General features: G+C 47.5%; 1 protein-coding gene across 1 annotated transcript in view; it reads right to left on the reverse strand.

Moving 5' to 3' along the window:
- PLXNA2 (plexin A2) overlaps positions 1 to 27765 on the reverse strand; it is a 219210-nt gene that overhangs the window by 54089 nt on the left and 137356 nt on the right. Inside the window, exons 5-12 of the mRNA XM_003930409.4 lie at positions 23310 to 23410; positions 19364 to 19487; positions 17186 to 17339; positions 16491 to 16587; positions 13615 to 13729; positions 5596 to 5796; positions 3370 to 3466; positions 235 to 425 (exon numbers count right to left, since the gene is read on the reverse strand). Of these exons, the coding sequence (XP_003930458.3) occupies positions 235 to 425; positions 3370 to 3466; positions 5596 to 5796; positions 13615 to 13729; positions 16491 to 16587; positions 17186 to 17339; positions 19364 to 19487; positions 23310 to 23410 (1080 nt within the window). The remainder of the gene's footprint in view (positions 1 to 234; positions 426 to 3369; positions 3467 to 5595; positions 5797 to 13614; positions 13730 to 16490; positions 16588 to 17185; positions 17340 to 19363; positions 19488 to 23309; positions 23411 to 27765) is intronic.

The following is a 27765-nucleotide window of genomic DNA, read 5'->3' on the forward strand; positions in this document are numbered from 1 at the left end:
CCCTTGTCGTGAGCACGTGCACACCAATGCGCTTGTACATTCACGCACAGGCATGAGGATGAGCTTCCATACACTTACCTCGTATACCTAGACGGGGGCCGTCGAGATACAAACGAGAGATTTCCTCTCTATGCCAAGAACTTGTCTACAAAGGCTCAATTTGCACTCCTCTTCCACTGTCTTGGGGTCAGCTCTTGGCCGCCCCTTCCTGCTGAGGGAACTTGAATGACTTACCTCGGTGATTTGAGGGTTGGAGCACTTGACATTGTGGCTGGACCAGTCGAGCCAGGGGCTGGAAGGGCTGGTACAGTGCTGGTGGAGGGTGCACCTGCGCTCGCCGCTGCACCAGCCACACTCGAACTTCCGGTCGGCCTTGAGGCAGAGGCCGCAGCTCTCCCGCTGGGCTGCACACTTGTAGAGATGGACTGCAAAGAGACCGGGCGGTCACCGATGAAACCAGAAAGGGCTGCCCACAATGCACTCTTGCAGGTGTGATAGAAACTCTTCCCCCGCATGGATAACACATTGAGCATCATTATCATTGCAAGAATGTCTGATGGGGAATTAATAAATTGAGCCTCTTATCAGTCATTTAAGGGCATTAGGAAAAATAATATGATTTAAGAATTCTGGCTCTAGATTGAATCAGATTACGGCTTTAACTGTGGCTTCACTACTTCCTAGCAATGTGACAAAGGACTTCACCTCCCTGAACCTCACTTCTCTAATCTCTAACATGAAGATAATCATTGTTTTTGGTGAGGTTGGCATAAGATACTGTGTATTAAGTGCTTAGCACAATGCCTGTAACGTAGCTGATGCCCTATGCATGTTTATGATCTTTTCTTTGAAGTCGTGCTATATTCCTATGCTGCCATCTCTCTTATTCTCACACTCTCACATATGGTCCTTGTGCAGGAGGGAAGGGCTGCTTTCTTCCATTGCAGGTAAAATGTGGCTCAGAGAGAGATAATGATTCTGAGAGCTTAGTAAGATCAGTGACCCAAACTGGAATCTTCAAACTCCAACTTGCTGTGCTGCTAAATGGGAGGTCCTGAGAACAGAGGAATCTTGTCTGGGAAACTGGAAATTGCATGGGTTTGGGGGAGGAGTCAGCTTGGGGTAAAAGAAAGGCCAGGTGGCTAGCAGTAGGGGAAACTGCTGATTTTAAAAAAAAAAAAAAAAAAAGAGGGTGACACAGCCCTGTTCACAGACCTTGTGGATGGAGAATATGTCCCCAGAAAGGACAAACTGGCTCCCCAAATGGTAACATTTGGAGTGTGTCAACTCTTTGTCTTTGCTTTTGTCTCCCGCTGACTTAAAAGTCCTAATATAACCAGCAAGTCAGTGGAACTGGGCTTCAGGTTCAGGAACCTGGTCTTAGCTCCTTGCCTGCTGAGATTTTGAGTTACAAGCAGAATTCTTCAAAAGCAAAACACGTAAAAGTCATTTTTCCATCTTTTGGTCAAGCACATATAAGCTTTCAGGACCAGGTGGTATGCCACTGCTGGAAGTGAGACATGTGCCCCAGGGAAAGGGTAATGTTAAAATTCTTCCCATAGGTACTCATGCTGTTCCTCTGCTGTGTCCAGCATCCTTTAGCCCCAGCTGCAGGGCCTATATTTAAATACCCTAATGCTTACCGCTTATTAAGGTAGAGGGCAGGAAACTGGAATCTTAAAATGAATGAGTACACACTGAGCATCTATAAATATGTAGCACATGGTCCATACTTGAGCTCGTTTGCTCCTCACGCTGACCCTGAGAAGTGGGCATCCTTCCCTCCACCTCACAGATAAGGACATTGGATGTAAAGGGGACCGGTCATTCACCTGCATTCACACAGCTGTAAGTGAAAAAGCCAGCAGGAGAATCCCGCTTTGCTGGATTCTAGAACCTGAGTCTTTAAATGGTGTAGTCCCCTCTACCCAGCCCATTGGGCAGCCTGCAGTGACACTCATGCTAGCAGGTGAAGGGGATACGAATGTGAAGACAACACTGTCTGTGTGATCTCAGAGCTTCTTCAACATTGTGAAAGTCACAAGCAGAGTTTCTGATGCAACAGCTCAGATGTGGTGGCTCTCTAAGCTCCAGGTGCTAAGGCAACCTCTGGGATCTAAGCCCAGATCCCCAGCAGGGAAAGTGTCTCCTATGTCTTAGCAGTGAGAAAGTTTGGCTTGGATATAAGGAGAAATAGAAAAAAAAAATAATCCTCCTGGCTCAGTTCCTTTCTCCCAGTCTAAGTAGCCTCGATTTTAACGGCAGCATTTGAGACAGGGAATTACAGCCCTAAAGATGCTGAAAAATTTGCAGCCCCTGCTATGGCCTCACCCCCACCCCATTTCCATTGGCTGACTCCTCAGGTGGAAGCAGAGGCTTGTGACAACCCTAGCTACCTGAAATATGGTGAGACATGTGGCTGAGGGTGGGAGGAGGGGTTAAGAATGTATTCCAGGGGGAAGGAGTTTAAATCCCGGCCCTAGTAGCAGATCCTCATTATGATGTGGCTCAGCCTACAGACTCTGAAATTAGACTGTCTTGGTTCTAAACCCAGCTCTTACTATCTGACTCTTGGCCCATTTCTTAATCTTGTTGGGTCTCAGTTTCCTCATCTAGAAAATGAGAATAATAATAGTACATACCTCTCAGAGTTATTGTGATGCTTAAGGAAAATAATCTCTAATAAATTACTTAGTGAGTGCCTACCCATCATGAGTGCTCATCATACTGGAATCACTTTCATCATTCTTGAGAGCAGGGTGGAATCTTGGTATTTGCTGCACTGAGGGTCAGGCCTACCTGGCACATGGCAGGAGCTCTTTGACATGGATTTATAGGACGATGAATAAGAACACGGAGCATCTCTCCTGCTTCAGCCAGTCCCCCTTCCTGAACTTCATTGCTCCAGATGTGAGCTGGAGTCTGCATGCTGCTCTCTCCCGCCCACCTCGGGAACAGGAGAGCAGCCTTAAAAGCCATCTTTGTGCAGTGATCGTGACCAGGGCCAAGGACAGGGGAACAAAAGCCTGACTGGAAACAATATCTCCATTTCCAGGGAAACTGGTGGGACGTTCCTGCCTGCTGTTCTCCTAGGTCAGGTTCCACAGACACTTCAAAGCCTACAAGAGCCAAAGAATAACGTGGATGGGCCGGCGGCTGCCCGGCGGATGCTCTGGTTGTAATAAAACAGGGCTCCCAACAGGACTCCTTTGATGGCTCCAAATGTTGCTTTAGGATCCTCTGAAGAGTTCCGCTGACAGAGGGAGTGTATTATTCATGGCACAGCATCTGGCTGCTCTGATCCCTCCAGCCCCAGTCTTTCCCGGGGTCATGAAAAGATCAAACTTCTACCCGGAAGTAGCCGCTTACCTTTCAGGTCCTGAGGGTTGTCAATGATGAAATTGCCATTCCACACCACGGCGAAGTCCACGGCCAGGTTGCTGATGTCCATGCCATCATACTGGTACTGTAGGGAGAGGCAGAGGCACGGGGCTCACAGGGCTCTCCATTGCAGGGGTCGGGGATGCAGGGAAACCCTGTGTGCTGCTCAAATTATTCTTATGACGCCCATTCCCTGAATACCAGCTACTAATGCCAAGAGACTCCCACCCAAGCCCCCTAGCTTGGCATTCAGTGCCCTGCATAATCAGATGCAAGCTGACTCCTCCGGCCTTCTCCTCCACTGCTCTCCTGTGGAAAGCTTTGAATCGACCTTTCTCCAAACACATCTTCTTAAACCCCTCTCTGTCTTTGTTGAGTTCCTATCTTATTAGGAATGCAACCCTCTCCCTACAACCTCCATCCTTTTAACCCACCCGTGTTCTTCTAGCCCAGCTCTGTTAACTTTCCCCGGGAGTCCTCTCCCACAACCCTGCAGACCTACCCCAAACTGTCCATCCCCTGTTGTGGCCCGTTTCTGTCTTGCACCAGCACTTTCTGGAATCTGCTGTGCTTCTTTTCACGTGTTTCTCTAGAAAGTCCGTATGTCTCCATAGGCAGAGCTAACGCCCTCTTACTGCTCTGTAATGCTGAGAGCCTTAGGGAGCAGTCAGCCGGCCAAGCCCTGCGGCGGCCCTCTACTTCCACAGGAGCCTTACTTTAGCCAGCGGCCCACTAGGGAGAAGTGCCCACAGTTCTCCTGGCACAGATCTCATCAGCCCTACCATTAAAGTCCTCCATCTCTGGCCAGGAGTCTACGACTTTCTCTCTTGGGCTGATCCCACAGAAGACATTTAGTCCCTTCACAAACTTCAGAAATAACACCCCTGGGTGGCCAGCCCCGGCACCCTGTGAGGGAGACCTTGGGGCATCTCCCTGACCCCCCCCACCCGCAACTCTTCAGCTGCGGAGGGCATGTCACTGTCAGCCTCTCGCCCCCACCCACCCCTGCCCCTGCCTCTCTTTGTTGTGTTGTGTTTCTTTCTCATCCTGCCTTCCCCTTGTGCTTGGCGGCCTTCCACCGATTACAAATTCTATCAAGCGCCTGTGACCTGGGAATCTGACAGCTCCCTGATAAGAGGCCCAGATTCCCTTTATCTCTCCCAGGCGAATTAGCTTCCCTCAACACCTTTGTCACTTCCTCCCCTCCTGCATCTCCAGCTGACCCCCCACAGTCGGAGACAGGGAGCTGGCAGATAAAAAGATCTTCTTGGGGTTAGTATTATAATTAAACACCTCATGCTCTCTGTCTGCCATTCAGGATTGGTTTAACCCTTGCTTCTCTTGAAATTCACGGCTTCCTCCTTCCCCTCCCCTTCCGCCTCCCCTCCTCCCATCTCACTTTCTGCTCCTCTCTTCTCCAGTTTTCCCCTGCGGAGCACCCTCCTGGTATTCACTCCCTGAAAGGGGGACCAGGATGGGAACAAGGTGTGGGGTGGAGCTGACTCCCTTTGGCTCAAGTTTCACTGAAGACAAAGGGTGGTCTTTCAACTTCAGAAAGGTCCATGATGTGATTATTTCACATTGCAGGCCTGTATCAAAACATCTCATGTAGCCCATAAATGTATATACCTACTGCATATCCACAAAAATAAAAAATAAAAAATAAAAAAAAAATCAACTTCAGAAAGGGCACAGAGATCTCAGTGTAAGCCATGAGGGTCGTTATGGAACTCTGTCTTTTCTGGCACCAGTCACCTGCTCTGCTCTGGCTGAGCGGCTGGGGTGCTGGCTGGCTCCTGCATCCCTGGGGATGTGGGCTCAGCCTGTGAACCTGGAAGGCTCCGGAAACCAGGGCTGGCCACACTGAGGCCCTAGCACAAGTGTAAGAGGAAGTGCTGCTCCAGGCAGGGCCTGGCCTGAGTTCTCTCTTGTTTTTCTGAGATGGAATCTTGCTCTGTCACCAGGCTGGAGTGCACTGGCATGATCTCGGCTCACTGCAACCCCTGCCTCCTGGGTTCAAGTGATTCCCCTGCCTCCGCCTCCAGAGTAGCTGGGACTACAGGTGCCCGCCACCATGCCTAGCTAATATTTTGTATTTCAGTAGAGACAGGGTTTCACCATGTTGGCCAGGATGGTCTCAATCTCCTGACCTTGTGATCCGCCTGCCTCGGTCTCCCAAAGTGCTGGGATTGCAGGCAGCCTGAGTTCTCTTACCGAGCTGTTCTGGCACTGAACGCTGGAGCTGTTGAAGCGCAGGGCAGGGACCCGGTGGATGGCCCCTTGTATGTTGAGAACGCACTCATAGCCTCGCTGGCCGGACTGTGGCTGGGGCAGGTTTCTCGCCTTAAGGGTAATCGGCTTTACCTCCCCGACTGGAATCAGGATCTCCTCAGTAGGCACCAGCTGGGGACAGTCCTGGGTGAACAAGTGAAGAGGCTCCATCTGTCCCCTGATCATGCTGTCCCACCCCCCTGAGCCACGCAGGCCCATCTCGCATTAGGTGGGCTGCCCAAGGGCAGGACATTACTTCATGCAAGGCCCATGGAGTGGGCAGGGAAGATGGAATCACTTTTAGCTCCGGGGCTTTGATATTGTCACCCCCCTTCCACAAGTTGTCCGTATCTGCTGTGTGTGTGACAATTCAGGAATTAATTTTCAAGCACAGTGTGGCAGGCTGTGGATTTTATCTCCCGAGACACTGGATAAAAGAGCCTCCACATGTCCCTGTCCCCAAACTAGCACCCCTACCTCTGGGTTTCATCTAGTTTTCCAGCTCCAGATACTCAGCCCCTGGCATTGTCGATGCCTGGGGGGCGTCTGTTATCGGCAGCTTCAGCTTCCCAGCTCCGACTGAGCTGGGCTTTCCAGGAGGTGGGTCAAGCCCTCCCAACAATACTCTAAACATTTGCTCTGTTTTTTTTTTTTTTTTTTAAATCTCATTTCATTACCAGGCCCTGTGTGAATGCCATGTTGCTTTCGAAAACAAAACCAAAACAAGAAAGTCTTGGTAGGGAGGGGCTTTGGGAAGGACCATGAGAGAGAGAGATGGTGAGAAAAAAGAGATTGATTTTCTGGAGCTCCATGACTAGACAGAGATTCTCAATCAGAGATCAAAGGGCCACCCCATGGTGCCAATCTCCTCTTTCTCCTTCTCTCCTAGGGAAGATGAGCTCAGTAGCCCCTGGCAGTGATGATGTGGGAACCACCTCTGCAGGGAATCACCAGGGAAATTCTCACAGGAGGCTCCCCTTTCTCTGTCGCCTTCTCCTGGGCAGTGGTTCTTAGGAGGAACTCCTGGGAATGCCTAAGGGCTGCAGAGGGTGTTACTGGCATTGATGCCAGGGGCCAGGATTGCTGAACTTCCTGCAAGGTGTAGGATGTGTTCAGTGACAAAAGTATTGTCCTCCTAATGGCAAATGCAATCCCTGTTAAGAAGCCTTGTGCAATGCCGGCACAGCCTCGGACAGGGAATCTCCTGTGGCTAACACTTGTCATGATGTGGCTGGGCTGTTGCCTCTCTTCTCTGAACCCCATTTGCAAGCCTGTTGGCATCTGGCCCCTGCCTACCTCTCTCTAACCTCTGTGGTTCTTGCACATAATGGTCCAGCCATACTGAATGTGTGGTTAATTCTGAGATGGCGTCTTCCTCACAGGATCTGCCTCTGGCCCTTTGAACATGCTTTTCTGTCTATCAGAAACACACTCCTGCCTCCTGCCCACTGCTTCAGCTTCTCTTTAGTTGTTACCTCTTCTTTTACTTTTTTGGCTTTTTAAATAATCACCTTCTCTGAGAATGAATAATTGATTATCTCTTAATCAGCCTTCAAACTCAGCCCGGTTTCTTCTCTGCAAGGCTGTCCCTGACCCTGTCTCTGCACTGGCTTCAGGATGGGTTATAAATATTCACCCGTGATTGCTTTTGACCTACAGAACGACAGTTTCTTGATTTGCTTTCCTCACTGGGCTGTGAGCTTCTTGAGGATGAGGCTGCATCTTCCTCACATCCATCTCCCCAGTCTCTCTGCCAGTGCTTGATATGTAATGGACACTTGGTCATTGCATGTGGGAGGGTAAACAGAAAATAAAACAAAGCAACCCGTGAAAAAGATTTTTTTTTTTTTTTAGCTCCAACTTTGTAGATTCTTTAGAGATGAGGTAAAGCATGCCTTCTGGACTTGAAGAGACTTAAGAAGGCATTTGATTCTCAAAAGTTGGAGTTGGAAATGGTCATGGGTTTTGGAGTCATGTGACTTCTAAAGTGGCATATCCACATTTACTAAGGAATTCTGACAATGTATGGAGAGCTGGATCTGGAGGAAATTTGGCACAGAAACCTACCTAGGAGGGTCTTTATGCACCTGCAGGCTCCATGGTGTCATCCCTTGTCAGCTGGCCACCTGCATGTGAGGGATCCAGGCAGGCAGGGACCCCACGAGAGAGACTCATAAGGAAACCCCAGAACAGATGGGTGCCTGTTTAGGAACCAGCCACTCAAGCTGCCAACTCATACACTTGCTCTTTACTGCACTTCTACTTTCATTCCCTGCAGGCACTCTTGATAGACTCTTTCATATATTTATAGCAAAAAAAAAAAAAAAAAAAAAGATGAGCACCACTTTAGGGAAGCCCAGGCATCTCATGGAAAAGGAGATAACACTTCCTGTTAGCAGCTAAAAAAATTTCCATCGAATCTAATGTTAGAATTTAAGTTAGAAATAAGGCTGACGTATAATGATCTCTCTCTCTCTCTATCCTTGTGTGTGTGTGAATGAGAGAGAGATAGACAGACAGACAGATAGACAGAGAGACAGAGACAGACAGAGAGAAAGAGAGAGGAGATTTTCTGACTCTGAACCAGCTGATGTGTTGTAAATGATGAATAGTTGTTTTTCATCTATAATGAGCTTAGACAACAAATTCAAATTTCAGTAGCAAGATTTTAAAGATGTGCTTTTGGAAGCATGATGTCTGAAGTTAGTAAAAAGATTGTTGAATCCTTTTAACTTGAACCAAGAAAAGTATATTTTTTATATAGATGTTCTGTGTAATACCTATATATAACACACATGTAACCTATATGTAACATACACACACACTTTCATCTTTTCAGCTGGGCTGAGTCCAGTCCAGCCCGGAGGCTGGAGAATCATGAGTAGACTTTGTGAGTAGTCTTATATATGAAGGTTATTTTTTGGCTGGGGGGAGATTCTGGAATTTTAGACAATTTCCCATGGTCTGCTGGTTCAGATTTTTTAGAATGAAATTTAAGGACAACAATTAGGGTCTTCCCAAATGCTGAACTAGGCCCCAAGATTGCCCTAGTAGAGAAAGATTGTCTTATGCTTTGTTTTTTCACTTGGTGATTGCTCTTAGGTCAGACAGAATAGGATTTTTCCTTCTATTCTCTAAGGCAAAGGAAATAAGTGGTTGGTGCCCCAGGTATGCCTTCTTCATCTTGGGAAACACTGGAAGATGCAGACCCTTCGGGGTGTGAGATGCTTCTGTTGAGTATATTCATGAAGGATCTGTGAATCTTGGGTGGAAAATCGCAGAGGTAAGGGCCGAAAGGGGGCGGAGGAGACTGGCATCCCATATAAAATTGCCAAGTTGTTGGAACTTCAATATCTCCGGGGCTTGAGGACAGTGAAGGGTTTAATCAGATACAATGAGGCCCCTTCCAACCTGTTTGCTTCTGTGGATACACACACACACACACACACACACACACACACACACACACACACACAGAGGCACACACATGTGTACACACACATACAGTACCTGTCCTATGAACAAGAATGCAAATCATCCTAAGATGCTTTTCCTGCAGAATGTTAAGACTGTTGTTCACATTTCTGAAACACTGATAGCGACTGCAGATCCACAGTTTTCTGAACGATCTTTCGGGTCATTTTCTTCCTCCTCTGTCTCCAGGCCAGCTGGAGCCAGAATCACCTCCTCAGCAGCAATCTTAGTTTAAACCAAGACTTAAACTTGTGGGACTATCCCAGGGGTGGGGATAGGCTGAGGAAGAAGAAACACAGCTGCAGGGAGGGCAGGGACCCTTATGTAGGAGCCCTTTGAGTTTTGGGCTCACATTGCCCACCTGTTCAACCGTGCTCTGCCAGCTTTCTGTGCGGGGGACCCTTTAGCCCTCTGAAGCGACTTCTCCCATGTGGAAATGGCATTATCTTCACCCACTGGACTTCAAAGAGAGAGAGAGCAGCCAGCATCCTGGGAAGCTAATCGGATTTATTTGGTTCTATCTTTCCCCTGGGACAGGGCATAAAGAAGATATTTATGTATCTACATCTCACTAGGCCTGGTTTAGCCGTAGAGGGAGATGAGCTTTAAAAGCTGAAAGCCATACATCCTCCTATGCACACCCGCTTGCTAACACCATGTCACAGCCTGATCTGGCCCAGGGAGGCATAAATGTAGGGGACCCCGCTGAAGATCTATTGGGCTCTGAGAGCTGGAAAGGTCTGACTCATTGCCTTAAGAGAGCTTGATGCATGGTTCAACTGAAAGTCAGTTTCCTCATCTATAAAATGGTGCCAATAATATCTGACAAACCTAGATTGCATGAAAGAGGAATATCAAAGTATGTTGTAAATGGTAATATGCTGGATTAAGAGTTGTCAATATTACTGCCTATTTCGTGTGTGCGTGTGTGTGTGTGTGTGTGTGTGTGTGAATGCAGGATCAGTGGATTTCAACTTATTCAAGGCCAGCTTGGAAAATCGTCTCTGAATTCTAATTTCTGTATTTATTTGAGATCATAGGAAAACTGTTTAACTTGTTTAAGCCTCGGTCTATTCATTCATAATAGAATCTACTTCATAGAGTACTTAAGATTAAATTATATATATACATACACATATATATGTACTGCATAGATAATAAGCACTCAATAAACGTTAACTCCTAATATTTTTATTTTTGAATGGCATTCGCTCTAGCACAGCTGTTCTTCATTGTCAAGCCTAAGCATGGAATTGGTCCATCAGCCTTCTGGAAAGATGTGGGCAGATTTATCTCATGTGCTGTCTTTTTATCTGGAAATGGCACCACTGACCCATCTTCTATGGGCAGTTTCTCCATCTGTGGAGATGGATTTGTACTGGCCCATCCATACCCTGAACCCTCATCACCAATAGCAGAGGACAAGGCTGAAGTCAGGCCAGAAGTGTGGCTGCGGTCATGGAAACAAGCAAGCTCCCTGATTTTCTGTACTGCACTCAGCTTTTTTGGATGCCTGAGTTCTCTGTAGTCTTGGGCGAAACCCCTAGATTTTTAGCATTCTGGTTACTACAGATGTCAAATATAAATTCTGTGAAACTGCAGGGCTGTTGTGAGAATCAGTGAAAATGCCAAATGTCAGTGGTTCCCATTCTTTAGCCTCAGCTGGGATGGGGCCCAAGAATTTGAATTTCTATGAGTTCCCAGGTGATACTGACACTGCTGGTCTCTGGCAGGCACACTTTGAGAACTCCTGGCACATGTGAAGAAATTATAAATGTGTGATACATTAATGTTGCTATATTAATCAATGGAGCTAATCAGTTATATATTGTTTCTAGGAAGCAGACATAAAATTTTGATTCAAAATGGGGAAGGGAGGCTTACTGGAATTCTAAAAGAGATATTCTAGGAACCCCTGAAGAGACAGCTAAGGGATTTCCAGGTAGCTGGAAATCCAGGTGATTCCAGTTCCCCAAACTGCATGAAAATATCAGCTGGGACTCCTGAGAGAGTAAAGGTAACCTTACCCAGGTTGGGCACATGCATCTTTGCTGTTTCACAAATTTTCAGGGCTGGGGTTTTCCTATAGCAGAACTTTGGACAGAAAATAGTGGGGCCTGGCTGCTGTTTGCTGAAAAGGAACATGTGGCCGGCTGTGGTTAAGAGCTAAAGCAGTATTTTAGGAAGCCCCGGAAGTGGCCCTAGCAACCTCGCTGGGAATCTGCATCCTGTTTCCTGAGCGAAGTTGGGAGGTGGGTGGAGTCTGGGCTTCCCTCACAGCTCCCCTCCAGACAGCCAATCCCTGGGGCCATGCCAGGGGCCAAAGCACACGGTCATAAGAGAGCAGCCGTCCACCATTCCTACGTATTAATTTAATGCCGAGTTGCAGGGAGGCAACAGCTTCTCTCGGTCCAGCTCTGGAATGTTTAATCTCTCATCCATGGCTGAGAGGGAGCTGTATTTCAGTGACTTCTGAACGGTGTGAGGAAGGCCGGGCTTGCTTCCAGTTAGCTGCAGGGGCTCAGCTCTCTGGCCTCCACACACACCCCGGCAAAGTTTATTTATCCTGCTTTGAGTGGTGCTCGGTGCTCTTGCTCCAGCTGCAGGTTGCTTTCAGACTTGGCTTTGGGTTTCTCTCGGCCTGAGGCGGGGAGCCTCCGGAGAAAGTGGAGCAGCTGCTCTTTCTTGTCTAGATCTGTACTTCACCCAGTCTCTCTGTGTCCTGGGGGCCACCTCAATCCATTTTAAGGAACTTTCAAAGTGGCCCGTGTCAAGGTTAGCTTCTGAGACTGTGTCTCATACTCTCTCACTGCCCAGCCTTCAACCCTGCCCAGGTCTCCCACGGCTCTGCTGTTCTTGGCAAGATCTGCCTTCTAAGCCATTCTTGCATTGGTTCCCAAGCTGCGGTGCCCACACCCACCCGGCCTGCCGCTCTGCACTGTTCTCTGAGTGAGAGGACTAGCCCCAAAGCAGTTTCATGCCCCTGCAGAATTCCAGGGCTGGAATTAATCTCCAGTGTCCAGGAAAGCTGGCATAGGGTTTTCAGGCCAGCTCCATCAAAGCATACCAACTGGCTGGAGGAAGATGCTCTTCTGAAAGGTTCTCAGGGCACTCAATGCCTGGTTCTGTCATGCCAAGGCACCCGTGGGTGGGTCCGTTTGAAATACCACCTGCAGCACCTACATTTCTCCCTTTCAAGACACGCAAATTCCATTTTTCTGACTGAATGTAACACCCGTTGTTTCATAAACTAAGAAGAGTTCAAGGTTGTGTGTGTTTTGGGAAACCTTTCAGAGTCTATTTTCTTACGTTTAGCCACGGAAGCAAGCAGCACTGCTAAGGAGGTCAGAACACACGAGACTCCATTTCTTAAAATCTTAGATGAGTGGGTGTCCACTCATTACACTCATTGTGTAATGGCCATCAATGGGATTTAAATAGAGAGGTCATTGGCTCATCCATTCTTTCTTGCATGCATTCTACAAATATTTCTAAATAAGACATTGAAGGTTTAAAGATAAGAGGTAGTCCTTGCCTTTGAGGAGCTTGCTGTCTAGTGCAAGAGGAAGATGTGTATAGTAAGGCTATCGTAGCATATAAAAATGCTACATTGTCACTTATTGCCATTTTTGGATTTTCTAAAAAAATAGAGTAAGAGAGAAATATGCGTATATGCACACATGCATTTGTGCAACTACATCAGGTCTCTATAGTTGTTGAAACCCAATTGGCCATCCTGGGGAATGAAAAGCATTTGATACTAGAAAGGGAGGCTGGGTAAGCAGGCTTCACTGTCCTGAGACATGCTATGAATACGTAAGAAAGTCAACATCAGTGAATAATCATTGAATGGCATATCCATTAGAAAGATAAGCAATTTGATGTTTCACTGTGTTGATAACAAAGGTGAGTCAGGCTTTAGGAATGGAGCTTCAACTGTATAATAAGACAGGACTTTTAGCAATGCCTGGTTCTTTTCACTAGCTGAGTTTTTCTCTTTTTCTACAAGGCCACCCACCCAGTCATACATCAGAGTCAAAGAATCATTGAATTTGAGAGTTGGAAGAGAAGTTGGCATGAAAGAATGGTTGAGAGTGAATGTTCTATTGAACTAGACTATGTCTGCAGCCAAGCAAAGGGCTAGACTCTAAGAATAAATGCCATTCATTACACTCTTCTAGACCAGGGAGTGTGTTTGGTTGAATATGTTTCCTCTAAGCTTTCAGTCTAAACCCCCAGTTACCTTCAAGTTTTTGAATGCATAGAGTCTTAGGAGTCTACTAGATATTGCCTCTGCCTCTGGGGTCATTGGCCGCTACTTTTTGAGCTTTATAATAACAGGGCTTTCTAGCATGCAGAATTTCTGGCAAGATGGCCAAGATGGGCCAGGAGAAGAAAATAGCCAAGCCGTTTGACTGACCATCTAAAGAAGAAGGGGCCACTCAGACTCACTGGGAACACTGCTGTGTTAGGGTGAGGCCCTCTTACCTCTGAAACATTGATCCGGCCCTCCTGGAAGGAGCAGGTGGTGGGGTCGTGCGTGCAGAGGTTTCGGTACTTGCACCAATGGCAGCGGAAGGCGCTGTTGACACAGGACAGGCACCTGCAAGGATAGAGACGGTGAGAGGCAGAGAGAAGAGAACAAAGGGGGAAGGCGGCATGTGTCATGATTAAAGTCGGTTAATCTGTGTTAAAATCCTAGTCTGATTCTCAGGAGGGAAGACCTCTGGCACCGAGAATTGTGGATTCTCCATCCATGATATTCATGGGAACAGAAAATTGGAAAGAAAATGAGACCAGATAATAATGTAACTTACAAAGCAGTGGTGTGCTTGTATAAATAAGCTCATGAGAACCGATTATTCACGTTTTCAGGAATTTTGCAAGCTGGTAGACATCATGGTGACCATTTGAAATTGACCATGATGGAAATAGTTGCGCCACGGAATTTGGCAATGCCGCCAACTAGATTTTCTTCTAATGCTGGTAGCTAAACATTTCCCAGGGCCAGGCATGGTGGCTCACGCCTATAATCCCAGCACTTTGGGAGGCCGAGGCCAGCGGATCATGAGATCAAGAGATCGAGACCATCCTGGTCAACACGGTGAAACCCCGTCTCTACTAAAAATACAAAAATTAGCTGGGCATGGTGGCGCACACCTGTAGTCCCAGCTACTCGGGAGGCTGAGGCAGGAGAATTGCTTGAACCCAGGAGGCGGAGGTTGCGTTGAGCCGAGATTGCGCCATTGCACTCCAGCCTGGGTAATGAGCGAAACTCTGTCTCAAAAAAAAAAAAAAAAAAAAAAAAAAGAAAAGAAAAAAACCGTTTCCCAATATATCACTGCTTGTAAAGACAGGGTAGCTGACAGAGCACCAGGACAGGAACTGGGCAGATCTGATTCTAGTCTTGCCTCTGCTGCAGCCACTGGGGTCACACTGAGTAAGTCACCTTCTGAATTGGAGTGTCTTCATCTGCCTGTAGTAAAACATTCCTGTCTATGCGGCAGGGTTGTGTGGTGTCAGATGAGATAATGCATAGAAAATGGTTTTGAAAAGAGCCAAGCTAAATGTGAGTATTATTGTCAAGCGCTTAAATTACCTGTTATTTCAACCTCCTAAATAACATTTGAGTGTTAACGATTGGTTCACATCATCTGTGTTACTGGGCTTGGGGGAGCTAACAGTATTAAGTGGTAACTTTGCCCCACTCCCCCAGGGACGGAATAATAGGGTATGCATGTGGTATGTGCTTTTCTTGCTGGGGTGAGCACTTCTTTCCTTCCAGTTTTACCTCGAGACTGTGTATATTCTTTTGGCTGTCTGCGTGTGATCAGGTCATTATAATGGAAATGGGTTTTGTAGGTGGGATTCGTCTTGCTCCTCCTTGCAGCCCAGTACTCCAGTCTTTCACAACTAGAGCAATCCATAATGCACAGGACCAGGTCTGCAGTCTGGCGCCACCTGGTGGGGCTCTGCTACATTTGGGTGGTTGGGGCTTGATCCAGGGGTCACTGGCTCACAGGTCATGTCGTATGTTAGGTAGGTGAGCTCATTTACACTTCATCTTCCCATGCAGAGCAGTTTTATCCTATTCTCCATTGCCCAGACTTTTTTCCTTTCTGAGTTTAGGCCAATGCTATCACATATACTCTCAGACAGACTGGTTCTCGGTAACATCTTACAGTTCAGCAAGTAAATAATGAAAATGGACGAAGGGCTTATGGAGGATGGTTATTGGGGCTCTTGCTAGATGTCGCTCTTCCGCTGGCTATTTTTGTGACCTTCATTATAGCACTAATCTTCTGTGGGCCTCAGTTTACTTTTTATATTAAATGGAGGGGACTAAACTTGATTCCATGACTTTTAACTATGAATTCCCAGGGTAGAGAAGGGCAAGAGACACAGTGTTTGGCATTAAAATGAATCTTGGCTCTCAAGGAGACCTGCTTTTTTTCTGTTAAAACTTGCTGCCTGTGACAGCATCTGTGTTGACATAGCAATACATCTTTGAAAGTGGTGACATCATACTGGGCTGCCATGGAGATAAGAGTGTTCTCACAAATAATGGATTCCATCACCACCATGTTGGAGTTTGAGAAGGAGGTAAGAGATTCTGTCGCCAAGACGCTTGCCACTCCCAAAGCAGGGTTTGCTGGGATTCAGATGCAGTGGTCAGTGGGCAACTTCGTCTATTTCAGCTTCAGTCCCCTTCTGCCCTCCCTGGTTCCCGCCAGCCCATTTTTATCACTTGTTCTGTCTTTCTCAGTACAGAAGGCTGTGGTTTGGCCTGTCTGGTTTCCTTTCTTCTTGAAAATATTGAAGGATGGATTTAAAATATGGTAGAGTGAAGGCCTCTGCTCTACCTCCCCAGTACAGGTCTCTTTGTATCATGGGCTGAGGGAGGTTATTTTCCCCCTTCCCTGCTCCTCCTCTGTGGGTGACTGTGTGCATAGCTGACTCCCTAGCTCGTAGTTCCTCTTCATCTGGTTGTGGGTGACATGTCCATATTCCCCTCACTGTCAATCTCTACCTTCAAAGTCACCATTAAGTGATGTAAAACGAAGAACTTTTTGTATGGTTCCTGTGCTACGACTCTCTTTTTACTCTCTTGGCCTGAGAGTTGGGGGTAGGGTATGTTGGGGTGGGGTCCAAGGATCCAGAGACTGTGGGGGAAAATACCATTTGGTTTAATATGGTAATATTTATGTACCATGCACTCTGTTCAAACAAAGTGTCAGACCCCATGGGGAAACTGTGAGGCGACTACAACATGGTTCCTGTCCTAAAGAAGCTCAGCATCGAGGGAGAGAAACCCCACACCCCCATCCAGACCCAGAGCAAAACCCTCTCTAGTAAGCACTTACAGTTGGTGGGCACTGCAGTTGTAAAACTTGAACTCGGTGCTCACAAATATCTTCCCTGTTTCCTTGGACCTCAGCTGTAGCTCCAGTCCAAACCAGTCTGGAAAATCAAACAACCAAGGACGGGGTTGGGTAACAACGTGAGGACCCAGTGGACAGCCACAAGAATAAAATGGAAGTCATGAAGCCACGCCAGGGCTCTCTTGGGACACAGATACTATGTGGAACCTGCCTGGATCATCTCTTCTCCTCCTAGGGGAGTCTCTGACTGAATAGCAGCCCACCCCTCAGACCCAGACTTCCTCTGCCTGCAGGGAGGAAGAAGCAGATTCCAGGGGGCCCCTTGCCTTGGTCAGCCATGTTCCGTTACTGCAAAGATTTCAGAAATATTAAGTTTGAGCCCCAGGTTCTGAGGAGAGACCTACTAAAAAGCATGATGGAAGCCACTGCATTCCTAGGAGGGTTGGGCCATCTGGAAAGACAGTGTGTTCTGTGCAGCCCTCACTCAAAGGGAAGCAAGGGTTTTCCTTCCTGAACTTCACTTTGGGGCATGACAGTTTGCTTTCAAACTCAAACACGTTGCTAAGCCGATATCTGGTATAAGAAGACTCTGTACCCAGTTCTTGTGACCACGCCCCTCAGCTCCCTCAGTATAGAGAAGCCCCTCATGTGCAGCTCTCATGGCAGATATTTCTTACCTTGATCCAGTGGGATGACAGGGACATCCTTGGGCCCAGGTGAGATGCAGATGACCTGGCTCCCGGACACCTGCCCCTCCACCTCTGTCAGGTTCCCAAAGGCACAGGCGATACCCGCAGATAGATCAGGAGCATCACTCACTACCAGGCTGAGCTGTGAGAGGAACAGAGAGGCTCAGGGGCAAAGAGATGACGCCAAAGAAAGACCTCAGGAGACCTGAGCTCCAGGCCCAGCCCTGCTGGGACCAACTTGCTCACTGACCTCCCCTGACCTCATCTATGAACGAAGGATGTTGGTGTAGGTGGTCTTCCAGCTTTGACACTGAACAGTTAGTCCTTAATTATTCAATGTGTTCAGGGTCAATGGTCTTTATTAATATTATTATTAATTAATGTTTCCATCTTCTCCAGCATCAGAAAGCACTAAGGGGTGGGGTGCTAGAGGGAAAGGTATCAAAATTCCTCTAACCCCTGTTCATTTTGACATGAAAATTAATTGCAAGGCACCATGCAACCTTGAAAGCGAGTCACGAGCTGAGCCCCTCCCAAACAAGGTCTTAGCTGTGGTTCATTGGAGTAAATATCACTAACCTCACTAGGAGCTCACTAGGCTGGTGGAAGATAGCTAGCTACTCACCCTGGCTGTCATTCATTAAGAGGCTGCTTATCAAATTGTGGGTTCCCTAGAGTTTCTGCTTCTCAGTTCCATCTGGGCTCTCTGTTCTCTAGAAACTCCGTTGGAATGGACCAGTAGGTTTATAAGGAGTTCAGGGGATCAGAAAAGTGGCCACTAACTGCTTGATGTCTGCTATTACCTATGGGTTCCAATCATCTAGGCCAGCAGTTTTCAGCTTTTTTGAGTTGGAAGACCCTCTTTTTAATAGTAAAAGTGTCAGACTCTCAGGGGAATCCGCTGATTGAGAAAATATTCAATGGCAAAATGCTGCTCTAAATCCACTGCAGTTTTAAACAAGTTTGTAGTCAATTACCACAATACGGCATCTAAGTGGTATTTGAATAGGTAAGAAAGGCAACAGGCTTCCTTTGCCCATGAGGAGTGCCATAGAGTTCATGATGATGACATCCCGATGGCCTCCAAGTTGAGGACCGTCATGGTGTAGGTGGGGGTTTCCCTTTGTTTTATTTTTTAATTTTCAGTAGAGACAGGGTCTCACTATGTTGCCCAGGCTAGTCTCAAACTCCTGTGCTCAATCATCCCTTCCACCTTAGCCTCCCAAAGTGCTGGCATTATAGGTGTGAGCCACTGTGCCCAGCCTGTAGGTTTCCCTCGGTCTTCCTATCAATGTGCAGTGCTGTTTATTTGCAGTGGGTTTCTCAGTCCCAGTGGGCATCACCTAGCCTTTCCATACATTGGTTTGCTGCTGAATCCCTGCCCCAGTTTCGTTTCCATGGGGCCAAGAGACTTAGGTACAAACTCCCCTGTTTGTTTCCTCAGCGCCCTGGGAGCCAAAAGCTCCTGGTGGGCATGAATGAACTGAAATCTTGGAAGGTTCATTAACTAATTAACATTCGTGAATGCTTATAAAACCTTCAGAATGAAATAATTAATGCAGGGCCTGAGGACATGAAATATTTTGGGTTGTACCTTGACAGATAGTTAAGGGCTATTTTATTCTCTTTAATATTCTGTTTAAGCATACAGACTGACTTCGAACTGAGGCAGTCTCTCTCTCTTGCTCTTATTCTTTCCTCTCTCTCTCTCTCTCTCTCTCTCACACACACACACACACACACACACACTGTCTCTCACACACACACACACATTCAAACACACATTCACACACACACACACACACACACACACACACACAAAGACAACTCACAGATTTCTGTAAGAGAGTGCAGCGAGTGGAGAACTATAAATACAGCAGGCACTGAAGAATGTGTTGTTCGGTATTGGATTGTATTATATTGTAGATGTTTGTTACTAAATGCAAAATCTAGATTTACAAAACAGATCAATGGATAATGAATTTGCAGGGGGAACTGGAGAAGGACTATGCCCTTTACAATAGGCATTGTCATAGGTTTGCTATAAACATAGTGCATTTAAATTCTGATCAATTTACAGATACTCATGCAAGCGTGAATGGAGCACCCCCACCCAGGTGCATGCTCCGTGTTCCCTCTCCCCATGCCCCTGGTTGAGTTACTTACCAACCGGCTGTGCTCAGACACTGAGATGCTGCTGGGATGCACCTCGAGGCTCACACACTGGCTGATGCTGGCAGCAAATCGATTAGGTTCCCAGGCCTGTTGGCATTTGTCCCTGCGGGAGCACCTACCATAAACACAGATTCACAAGAGGTCAGGCCTCTGGGACCCATCTGTTTGGCTCTACTGTCCCCTGGGCAGGAAGGGGGTTTGCTGCCCTGTGGCCTATGTTCTGTCTTCTCAAGAAGACTTTTACTATACTCCAGAGGCCTTTGGTGACTCCCAGACAGTCTCTGTCAAAGTTACGGAAAGACCAAGAGGGAAGAGGATTAATCTCCAAAAGGAGAGATGCAGTTTCAACGTAAGGAATTGTTACCGGTGGAGGGTGGTCAGGTTCTTGACGTCTTGAACAAAGAAGTGAACAAAACGCACAAACAAAGCAAGGAAGGAATGAAGGGATTCATGGAAAATGAAAGTGCACTCCACAGTATGGGAGTGGCCTGAGCAAAGGCAGTCGAAGGTCCCGTTACATAATTTTTGGGAGTTTAAATACCCTCTACCTGGAGTACGCCCTATGTAAATGAAGAGGATGAAGTACCGTTACAAACTCACGTCCAGCCAGTGGACACCTATGGAGAGGATATTTTCTGTCATGGCTGAAGTGCAAATCGGCCTTACGTTCCCTGGCTCCAGACCCTGCTTCCCTGCCTCAGAATGACTCTTTACAGCAGTGCGGGATGCAGCCTGCGGGATCTGAGAAGCCACACAGCCATGGGCTAAGCAAATGAACTTTGGGGCCAAAGAGCCTGGGTTCCAACCCCAGACCTGTTACCTACTTGCTGTGACCCCTCGGACAAGCTACTTCATCTCTCTCTACCTCAGTTTCCTCAACTGCAAAAAAATGAAGATCCTCCAGTCACAGTGGTTCACACTGGTAATCCCAGGACTTTGGGAGGCTAAGGTGAGGAGGATTGCTTGAGCCTGTGAGTTCAAGACCAGCCTGGGCAGCGTAGTGGGACCCCCACTCTAAAAAAAACAAAAATTAGCTGGATGTGGTGGCACATGCCTGTATTCCCAGCTACTCAAGAGGCTGAGATGGGAAGACTGCTTGTGCACAAGAGGTGAAGGCTGCAGTGAGCGATGACTGCCCCACTGCATTCTAACCTGGGTGACACAGTGAGATCTTATCTCAAAGAAAAGAAAAGAATGAAGATGATGATAATACCTACTTCACGGGGTTGGTGTAAGAATTAAAGGAGTCAGTGCTTAGGAAATGGCCTGGCACATAGTAGGTGCCATGACAGTGTTAGCCTTTATAATATTGATATTAATGGTGCTGATAATGATTCACATTCTCATTCTCCTCCGGAGAAATGTTTAAGAAAATAGGAGAGGATTTTGGCAGTGTGGGACAGTGTGCATATGATTTTGTGGGTGGATTAATGGCTATTTGAAGGCAGTGGCCATGTTTTATTCATTGGGATATTCTACCTGTCACATGGTATATTTTCAATAAATGTTTGTGTCAGGAAATAATGCCTTGAGACAGAGAGACAGACAAGGCGCTGCAGCCAGGGCTGCCTGTGTCAGAAAGCATGCCCGGCTGTTTCTCCCAATGTCTTCATCTCAGGCTCTAGGTTCCCCTGCCCACAGTGGCAGGTGGGCAGGTGACACCAGCACTCAGGAGCGTCCGGTTGCTGCCTGCCTTGTCACATGGAAACCCGCTCCACGGCTGGTGCGTGTCCAAACCAAAGAGCCATCAGGACACTAGCGATTCCACAATCAAGCAGTGATTCGCACCCTACCTCCCCCCAGAATCCTCCCCCCTTCCTTTTCAGGCACATAATGGATCTAAATATGAATGCTGTCAAAGAAAAGAATTATTGAGGTTTAAGTGAATCCTTAAGATAGCTCTAAAGTGAGCTCTTGACTGGAGCCTTTATCTCATTGACTCACTGAAATGGCTCTTTTTTATCATACTATTTATGGCAACAGCTCTAACAGAGATAAATAGCCTTGGAGACAATAACACACTTGCAAGAGCAAGGCACACAGAAGAGACAGGAAGGCTTCGAATCCCCCCAACCCCTCAGAGGCTCCTCAGCCCTTGGCCTCCGCTAAAGAGGCCTCCGTGGAGACCTGGGAGCTGCAGGTTGCCCTATCTCCTATGCCCGATACCAGGCTGCTGCTGGCAGGTGGGAGAGCACTGCAGGAGGGTCTGGTGAGGAGGAGAATGCCCAGATGCGGAGAAACCTCTGGGTATAAACAGCAAGAATCTTGTTCTCCATGAGCTCTTGGGAAATGAGTGCTCTGGTAGGCAGGGAGGATTCTCTGAAGAGTTAAGGAGTCGAGGGGACAGCAGACACCTGGGACCACCCTGACGTGGCTCATTCCAGCAGCCACAGCTGACCTGCATCAGGAGGAAGACGGGGTGGTTTGCGGCGGCAGGGAGACTCAGGCATTGCTGATAGATCTACAGGCACTTGTTCAAGTTGGGGAAAGCAGACGTGCTTGCTGTTGAATAAATGATAATCCCCGATCTATAATTTTGGTGTGTTCTACATGGGAGAAGCGCCACAGGCTCGGAAGCTGAGAGGACAGAGTGGGGGAGGCGTGGGGACCAGGTAGGTGCCGCTGGACATGACCACTGCAGAGCGAGGGGGCAGGCAGCCCAGGGCCCTTTGCACAGAGCTGGCAGCAGGCTGTCAGGTTCTTTGGAGAAAGAAATTCTCTCGAGGAAAGACCCTGCCTGCTGGCCAGTGGGCAAGGAACGGAAATGCACCCCCTTTTGCCATTCCTGGGGCACAACATTAGCATCTTTACCACTTGTCTGACCTAAATGGAGACACACCGTCCAGGTTTGCTAAAAGCATTTCTGCAAAACTTTCTGAGGAATCTCTTACCTCCAAAACACAAGCAGGGAACCCAGTATTCACGGGCTCAAATCCAGTCCAGATTTTACATCTGTGAAGCGCCAGCCTCCCTCCCTCCCTCCAGAGCCCTCCCAACACCTGCTGCAGAGGCTGAAAGCCAAGAGCTATTGTGCAGGACCCTGAACTCTGGCCCTCCGCCTCCGCCTCCACCCCAAACCCAGCTCATTTCATGGAGATGCTTTGCTGGCTGGCATGGAGCCATGGAGTTTCCAACTCCATTGGGCAACAGAATTCCTAGCCAGCTCCTGCCTTTTGGGGTTTTCACCCTTTCTCTTCCCCTGGGGCCCTTCAAATTAGGAAGTTTAAGTGTGATTTAGCATTTATATTGAGTTGGTATTCAATGGCAGCTGATGAGGCCAGTTGAAAGTGAGATGCGAAATTCTCGGAATCATGAAATAATGAGGCCAGCAGGGTCCTCCCAAGGGTACAGGGTCCATGATAATTAATCTGATTTGTGTAGCCTCCTCTGGGCTTCCTTATTTCCAAAGCTCTTATTATTTCATTTAGTCTTCACAATTCACCTGTGAAACAGACATTTTCCCTAAACAGCAATGGAGAAATAGAGGCCCGGAGCTGTCAGGGGACCCATCCAGGCTCACACAGCAGTTAGCTGGAGTCTAAGCCTCCCAGTGCTGATGCACCACCATCTGCACACTCTTGGCACAGAGGGGCACCTATTTCAGGCTACACTGAGGAGCTTCTGGGGAAACCTCAAGACTACTGTTTCCCTTGTAAGTTCTTTCAAAGACACAAGGATATAAGCACATCCCTTCAGAGCAGCTGAAGGGCTGAATTTGGAAGTAAAATGAGAGAGGCAAAGGCCCTGTACTTAGAAAGAAGGCCCACCCATGGGCTCTTTGCCTCTTTCTGCTCTCAACACTGAAGCCACGATTAGAATTGCTGCTCTGAAGAGGGCAGTTCCTCTCTCTTCTGCAAAACCCCATCATATCCCATCATTCCAGGAAAGCCCCGGTGTTCTGCATGCCAAACCCTTTTCCAGTATACCCCAAACTTACATGTTGTGCAGGGCACACCAGCCACAGTGAGGGTCCCCTGAGCTCAGGCACTCCCCACAAGTCGTATACTGCTCACACGACTCCACGGGGACCCTGGTGACCTGGCAGAGAGAGGAAAGAGGGTACGGTAAGGTTAGGTTGTGACGATTAGCAGATGTATGTCAGACAGTTCTGCATGTACTCACACTTGCACTGTCAACTCCCCTAAAGAGGTGACACTGGTGGCAAGTCATGGGCTCAATGTCCCCAGTCTCTTTACCTGCCTAAGGCAGGTAGGCTAAGCTGATGTGTTTCTGAGTAGCAGGCCTAAGACTTTCTTGCCTTTGCCAGAGGTAGCAGCAAATCCTCCATCTATTTCTGCCTGCCACTAGCATCCTCCCAAGAGCCTGGCAAGCCAGTGGCAAGCACTGAAAATGGTTAACTCTGTTGAAAGGCTATTGAGTGGCACAAACTCATCTCTGAAGAGCTTTCAGCTGGGCTTGGGCTGAGACATTCTGCCTACACAGAAAACATTCAAAAAGGGAGAGGAGAAACTTTTCCCGTCAAATAATATTCATAGTATGGCACAGACTCTTTACAGCCAGCCAAATATACCACCTGGATCCAATTATCCCATTCTCTGATGCCTGCATTCAGTTTCTCTAGTAAATCTCCCATCCTTTGAAAAGTCTGGCTAAATGGGAACATCCACAGAAAAGAGCAGCCTGATTCAGTCTTGCCTGGAAAGTGGGAATCTGCAGATCAAGACCCTGCCCCCCCTAGAGACTGCAGCCTTTGCAAACTCCTCCTGGCCTTCTGCTGGGGCCCTGCAGGGACTTGAGCTGGGTCTGTCTGGATATTACTCACCCCCACCTGCACAGCAGGAGTGACAATAAAGGCCTGGCATGGGGGTCAGAGGACTGATGTGTTCCAGTTGATATGTCCTAGGTGTCTGTTGCTGGTTGGGGCAGGAGGCTGCTGGGCTGCAAAAGCATTTGCTGGGCTGGGAATGGGTTCTTATTTGTTAGGGCATAGAGGTCCCCCACCTACCGGATGTGCAAAAAAGTAAAAACATAACCTGTGGTCCAGCAGCACAGTGTTCCGCCTCTGGCAGTGGGGAGAAAATGATATGATCGAGACACCTTCACGGCATTCTCCTGAGAGGTTCAGAATGGATCCTAACACTGTTCATTCAGCAAATGTTTATCAGATGTCAACCCTGCAGAGCTCTGGTGCTATGCAATATGGAAACAATAGCGAACAGCACACAGATTCTGCCCTCGAAGAACCCCACAGTCCAGTGGGAGTTGGTAATTACAAACCGAGACTTGCTCTTTTTTGTTGTGTGGGATTGGTGTGAGTGCTGAGGGTTTGGGGAGCTTAGAGAGGAGGTGACCAGGGGGTGGGCATGCCTTAAAGGACAAGAGGAGGTCAGATGCAGAGACCTGGAAAGACAGGCCAAGCTGAAGGATTATGATGAGCAAAAGTGATCATGGACAGGTTCAGTATAAACTTAAGTGTAGGGTGTACAGCGGGTGGGAGGGGAGAGAGAAGAGCCTGCCTTTCCTTTCTTGGGTGTCCCCACCCATCCTTGCTACATCATCACATTTCATATTTCATATTATGAGGCTTTTCTGTAAGTCAGTGACATGATCAGCTTTAAACATTCCTAACCTCCTTTTAATAATGCAAACATGAAATGCAGGGAGAGGAGTGTGTAAAATCTTGCAACTTTGTTTTTTTAAAGAAAACCCTTGTACTCTAAGTGTAGGATGGAGGATAGCTGATTTGAAATAGCTCAAGTGTAATAGACCTGAGGGTTTGAGTTGACTCCAAGTCAACTCAACTCTAAGTCTGATAGGACCTGATAGGGAGATGTGATAACAAAAGAAGCTATTTTGACCATGGGCTGCATACATAGACCACAGCATCAGGGTCAAGAGAAGCCACCCCACACTGGGAAGGTCAGAGTTCAGGTCTCTGCCACCTGCCCTAGGAGGGGACGTTGCTCAACCAGAGATCCGTCCCGGAGGGTGGCCAGGATGATGTGGGATGCAGAAGTGGTGTCTGCCGTACAGCAGATGAACCTGGGATGTTTGTTTGGTCCAATGAAGTGGAGTCTCAAGATAGTCATGGAGGCTGCATTCCTGTGTTCAAAGGCCAACAGTATGGCTGCAGTAGGACTCATGGGTGAAAAGTTCAGAAAAGCCCAACATCATGCAACAGCCTTGCTTTTCAAAGGAACACCTATCACAGGGGTGCATAAGCAGTCAAGGTGACATCCATCACAAAGGCTATAAGAAAGGACTTCTGCCCTCAGAGGAAGGCCACATTAGTCCCTTCCAATTCTGACATTCCAGCATTCTATTTCCCACAGTTTCTCTAATTCCTCCTTGAGACAGTTATGTTTATGATTTTTGTCCTGTACAACTTTACAGTTAAAAGATAACATGCAGCTACCACTACCACCAATTGATTGTACACCGCCTTAAAGAACAACCCTTGAACCCTGCCTCATGGTCCACGATACCTACAAGAAACACCTTTCAAACAGGTATCTGCCGGAGACCTTCTAGTGTGCCTCTCCCGGGCCTGGTGACTATCAGCCCTCTGGGATATCGCAGACCCTGGCTGCCTGGGAGGCTTCCGCTGGCCCCCTCCAAACCACTCTCTGAGGCCTGAGAGCGGTGGTCCTGTGCCTAGCCTCCTTTTCTTGGGTTTCGGGCTCCTTGTGAGTGATGTCTGCATCTGGCTGCAAATTAAAACAACTGTCTGCATTGCATTCGGCCCGTCTGTCAAAACACAGCCCGGCCCTCAGCAGCTGGGAAAAGGGGCCCTGAATGGGAGCAGTGTCTCCAGCAACAAAGCCCACTTTCACGCCAAGTGCCATGGAGATAGTGAAACCCTGTTCTTCTCCAAACATGAAACCAATAGCACAACTATTTTTCCTGTTTCCTGGGCCCTCCTGGTGGGATTTTTTTTTTTTTCCTTAATGCACTGAGTTGAAGAGCAAAGTGAAACAGGAAACTTGTAAGTTGGTGAGAGTTGGGGGTGGTGGTCTAAAACTTGAATTATTCTCTAATAGCCACACACAAACCAGAGGAAAGAAATGTCACAGTGACAGGGAGGAGACCCTCAAAGTCAGATGTTCCCAGGGGCCTTCTCTGTCTCCTATATTCATGTGCTTCTATATTCATTCGTCAGCCAATATTCATTGATCGTGTCCTCTATCCAGGCCAGTGTGCTAGGCACTTCAGAATAAAAACAACAACAGCATTAAAACACAACTAGCACCTTCAAGTTGCAAACAGACTAGCAATAAAAAGAAGAAAGCGAGACGTGTTCTAAGGGAAGTATTCAAAGAGGTCTAAGGGAATTGAGAGCAAGGAGAAGACACTGCCTGTGTCTGTGCTGACCAGTACAATTGCCACTAGCCCCATGCCGCTATTGAGTTTGAAATGTAGCTAGGGCAAATTAAGATGTACTGTAAGTCTACAATACACACTGGATTTGGAAGATTTAGTGAGGAAAAGAAAAAAGGAAAAAATTACATCAATAATTTTTTATCGACATGTTGAAAAGATATTTTGCCTATATTGGGTTAAATGTATTATTAATTTCACCTGTTCTTCCTTTTTGAAATGTGGTTGCTAGAAAAGTTAAAATTACACATGTAGTTCATGCTTGTGGCTTGAATTTTGTTTCTACCTGACAGTGCTGCCCTAAATGGAGAATACACAGTATGTGTCCGGGCCTTAAAAGGTGAAGAATACGGCTGGGCACGGTGGCTCACACCTATAATCCCACCACTTCGGAAGGCTGAAGCAGGCAGATCACGAGGTCGAGAGATAGAGATCATCCTGGTCAACATGGTGAAACCCCATCTCTACCAAAAATTCAAAAATTAGCCGGGTGTGGTGGCGCGTGCCTGTAGTTTCAGCTACTTGGGAAGCTGAGGCAGGAGAATTGCTTGAACCTGGGAAGCAGAGGTTGCAGTGAGCTGAGATCGAACCACTAGATTCCAGCCTGGCAACAGAGTGAGACTCAGTCTCAAAAAAAAAAAAAAAAAAAAAAAAAAAAAAAGGTGAAGACTATTTAGACAGATGAAGGGCATTCCAGGTGGAAAGAACCATATAAGCAGACATTGGAAAGCAGAGTTTCTTCAGACACCTTTGGCGAGGGCAAGGGAGGGATGTGCAAGTCCGGATATGTAGGTCTGGGTGACCATGGGAAGAACTGCCAAGACAGCAGAGCTGGAATATGTGATGCCTCTGAGCCTTCTAGCCTTGGCCCAAACAACGTCCTCCATCAGGCAGGCCTGGGGCTCTCAAGGAGCAAAGGCCCTCAAGGTATGGTCCTCAAACCAGCACCGTTGGTGTCACCTGTGAGATTACTGGACATGAAAATCCAGGGTCCACTAAATTAGCAACACTGGGAAAGGGGCCCAGGAAATGGGTCTTAACAACCCTCCAGCCGA

The sequence above is a fragment of the Saimiri boliviensis genome, chromosome 14 (genome assembly GCF_048565385.1).
Source record: "Saimiri boliviensis isolate mSaiBol1 chromosome 14, mSaiBol1.pri, whole genome shotgun sequence".
NCBI classification, from domain to species: domain Eukaryota; kingdom Metazoa; phylum Chordata; class Mammalia; order Primates; family Cebidae; genus Saimiri; species Saimiri boliviensis.